Raw genomic sequence first — 3793 nt, 5'->3', positions numbered from 1 at the left:
ACACACACACACATACTTATAATATATATATATATATATGTACACGTGTATGTGCATGTATATGTATATGTATATGCATTTGTGTATGTATATGTATATGTATATGTATATGTATATGTATATGTATATGTATATGTAAACGTATATGTATATGTATATGTATATGTATATGTAATATGTAATAAGTAAATATGTACACGTACATGTATATGTACATGTGTCAGTATATTTATATAAATATATATATATTATATTATATTCATATAGTCAGGCATTCAAATTTATTTGATTATGTATAGTATGTGTACTTGAACACTTGGACATTTCTGTCACATTCCTTGCTAACATCTACATAGTAATATACAAAGCTGATAGCCGACTTCCGGACGTACGTAGGCAATATTACAACAGTGTAATACCAACTATCAGAAGCAACTCGGATGAGAGCAGTATATGTTATTCTACATAGAGTGCAATATCTGGGCATGTCGATGAGAAAAAATGCACTGAACACACATCAATAAAACAGTATCCTACCCTGCAAATGCAACGGCAACAGCTTCCAAAGCCAGCTTTACATCGACGTGCGTGTAGTCTTCTACCCAGCCCATCTTGGCAAATGTCGCCTTCATCGCATCATCCAGCGCATGTCTCACTTTAACTGCATTGTATTTCTCAACCAGAACTCTCTCCTCTTTCACCACGAGCTTCTCGTCTATAACGGGAGGCATATTGAACTTAATGCGTTAATTAGGGACAGTCTAGCGTAGTGTATGGTACAAGCATCTGCAGTCTGCACACTGCAAATCCATACCTGGGGCGCACATCTATATTTCTATTCGGGAGGGATTTTAGAATTTTCAGATATTTCAAACACTAAATCAGTCACATCAGTACCGAACTTTATCCGGTATTTTATACTATCTGGTTTCCACACTGTACTCCGCTAATCAAATCCCATTTGAACAAACCATTACATATTTTTACTACATGATGCTACATGATATACATAACTATATTTTATAGCGAGAGAGAGTGCGAGAGATGTACGTAATATATATATATTGATGTACTAGTAGGATTAGTAAGCTATATTCAATTAACATATCTACGTACGTCTATATTCAAAGTGTTTTCGAGTATGGAAGGTCTGCGTGTGTCTGAGTTCTACAGCGGAATCGGTGGGCTGCACTGTGCGTTTGAAACATGCGGGACGAAGGGAAAGGTGCTGCACGCGTTCGACATCAACACAGCCGCCAATGAAGTGTATAAGCACAATTTCCCGGATACAACCGTACACCAGCGTAATCTGACCTCTTTTTCAATAGGTAAGGATGTATATTATATGTTAAAATATGCCAAACTCAATGCATGCCCAGAGCCACTTCTTGACGGAATGAAATACAAGTGCTGCTCGCGTGCAATTGTGTCTGCGATGATCCGGGCAGCCGTATTGCTATATACAATATTTTCTAAAGTCAATATGCATCGCTGGTCGTTATTTGCGCACGATTTCAGCGATTGATTGCTATAAAAATTTGCACCAGACATGCGAAAGCAAAGGGCCGCATGCCGATTTATATTGTCAAATACGGCGTAAAATGCGATTGGCGGTATGATACGAGGTCAGTCTGATTTAGAGAGGTGACCGACACTCAAATCGCCTTATGGTTCTGGGAACATATATGTTAACAGTGCATAGCCTTCTGCAGTGTCGTATAATTATATGTATACACATGTGTATCATTTACCACTACAAATTCTTCTTATATTAGTATATTGCTGTATTATGTTATTTTATGTTATATATTGTTATTTTGGTATGCTATTTAAAAATTTATTGTTATTTTTTAAAATATTAATATAATATTGTATATCTATATATGTATAGCACGTATGGATACTGTGAAGCTTAACGGAACGCAATTTTTGCGGTTGTTGCTGCTATGTATGCTACGCCGCATTATTATAACGTATCCGAAACACAGTGCAGCTTGCCACAGCGATATGCTGGCCATTGTTCATTCCCTCACGTACAAGTTCTCTATATTATGTCGCACCCATAGTATCGGGCAGCTAATTACAACATTATGTCCAACAGTCATGTAATTTTAGACGAGGTTATTCTACAATAATCAATTTCCTGGTTTACCGCGCAGCTGCCCCCGATTTCGGCTTCAGGGTGTACCTAAAAGTATACAAGCTTCTGTGCAGCGTAGCACAGAAACATGCTGACTTGTCTATACTTATCGTTATTCTAAGCTTCGAACACGATCACGCATCAAAACTTGTACAGCTAACCACAACGCTATGCCAGCGGATGTGTGGCTGATGTCGCCCCCGTGCCAGCCCTACACACGACAAGGCAAGCAGATGGGCTCAAAGGATATGCGAGCACAAAGCTTCATTCATCTAGTAGACCTCTTAGGCAATCTGGATACTCCCCCCAGTTATCTATTGATGGAGAATGTATTTGGCTTTGAGGTATGTGATCTCAATTATGTTATTACTGTGGTAGGGTGTTTTAGGAGTTTATGGGTTTGTGCGCGCATGCTGGTCTGTTTATGTGTGTATAGAGCGTTTGTGACGAAGCCGGCAGCATACATATTAAGTCAACATCGTACAATGTGTGTACTTGCATGAAATATTGCTTTGTGTATACTAAGACCACGTACACGTGTTTCTATATTTATTGGCGCTGCTGATCCATACTTGACTCCTCTTTCTCTCACAGTGACAATACAAAATCCAGTCAACCACGTCGTTCAAGTCCGCTGAATCATTCGTGGATGGCATTCTTCTCACTTTGCCGTCACTTTGCTATTACAGAAATCGGACACGCACGAAGTGCTCGTGGCACAGCTGACCAAACTCAACTACACATACCAAGAATTCTTGTTGACACCCGACCAATTCGGTATCCCCAATTCGCGACTCAGATACTTCTTATTAGCCAAACGAGCCCCGCGTACGTTCAGGTACTACCTCTCTGTCATATAATGGGCAATGCAAGCTTAGGCACAGATTATACCTCATTTTGCATGTATATAATACATGTGCACGATTGAGCATATATTCTATGGAGCTCGCAGCTTATAATATATATATATATATAGCGTTTGTGTGATTGTGGTAGGAAGTCATGGACTCATGGCATGACTGTAAATATATGATTGGAGAATATTGTGTTTTCCAACGGGAATGATGAATGCAAGTTGGACGCGCTTGTCCCCTTATACGAATGTGCCTCGTCCACTATGGATTGAAAGCAATGTTGTCTGTAGATTCCATTTCATTTGGACTTCACAACGCCAGCAGAATTCCGTGAGATTTGGTTATGATCGAGATGGCCGAACATCTCTCCGAGTAACTACTTTGCAAAACTATATTTACACACCAATGTGTTAGGAGCTCTACTCGATATTGGACTTCGGTCCAGACAATCATTCCAGGCGTTGAAGAATGCCCTCCAATTCACAATGTATATATGTATTTACCATTATATTCATGCAATACATCCCGCATCATAATCTGTAAACACCTTTGCTTTCGAATATCACATCGTCGACAGAGCTCCATGCGATGTGGGTGTGATCCAGACAACCATCCCGGGCGATGGAGAGTGCTTTCCAAGTCCACAGCACCACAACTACCACTATACTACGAAGGCTGATGTGGGGACATCAGATGAGTCGAACACAACAGAGGGCGGCAATCCCGCGATAGATGTAGCTGAGCAAACAGCGGAAGCTGATGATAAGTATGCTAAGTGGCGTGCGTGCGTGTGTATTTG

The 3793-nt window shown here is 40.1% G+C and overlaps 2 protein-coding genes across 2 annotated transcripts in view; one reads left to right on the top strand and one right to left on the bottom strand.

Moving 5' to 3' along the window:
- Positions 1 to 799, bottom strand: part of SARC_05277 (hypothetical protein) — a 2137-nt gene extending 1338 nt beyond the window's left edge. Inside the window, exon 1 of the mRNA XM_014300872.1 lies at positions 538 to 799. Coding sequence (XP_014156347.1) covers positions 538 to 731 — 194 coding nt within the window. The 5' untranslated portion in view covers positions 732 to 799. The remainder of the gene's footprint in view (positions 1 to 537) is intronic.
- Positions 800 to 1131: 332 nt separating this feature from the next.
- SARC_05276 (hypothetical protein) overlaps positions 1132 to 3793 on the top strand; it is a 5839-nt gene continuing 3177 nt past the window's right edge. The window contains exons 1-5 of the mRNA XM_014300871.1: positions 1132 to 1328; positions 2297 to 2484; positions 2830 to 2968; positions 3409 to 3481; positions 3572 to 3760. Of these exons, the coding sequence (XP_014156346.1) occupies positions 1142 to 1328; positions 2297 to 2484; positions 2830 to 2968; positions 3409 to 3481; positions 3572 to 3760 (776 nt within the window). The 5' untranslated portion in view covers positions 1132 to 1141. The remainder of the gene's footprint in view (positions 1329 to 2296; positions 2485 to 2829; positions 2969 to 3408; positions 3482 to 3571; positions 3761 to 3793) is intronic.

Source organism: Sphaeroforma arctica (genome assembly GCF_001186125.1).
Source record: "Sphaeroforma arctica JP610 unplaced genomic scaffold supercont1.331, whole genome shotgun sequence".
Lineage (NCBI taxonomy): Eukaryota > Ichthyosporea > Ichthyophonida > Sphaeroforma > Sphaeroforma arctica.
This window is presented reverse-complemented; position numbering and strand designations above follow the sequence as displayed.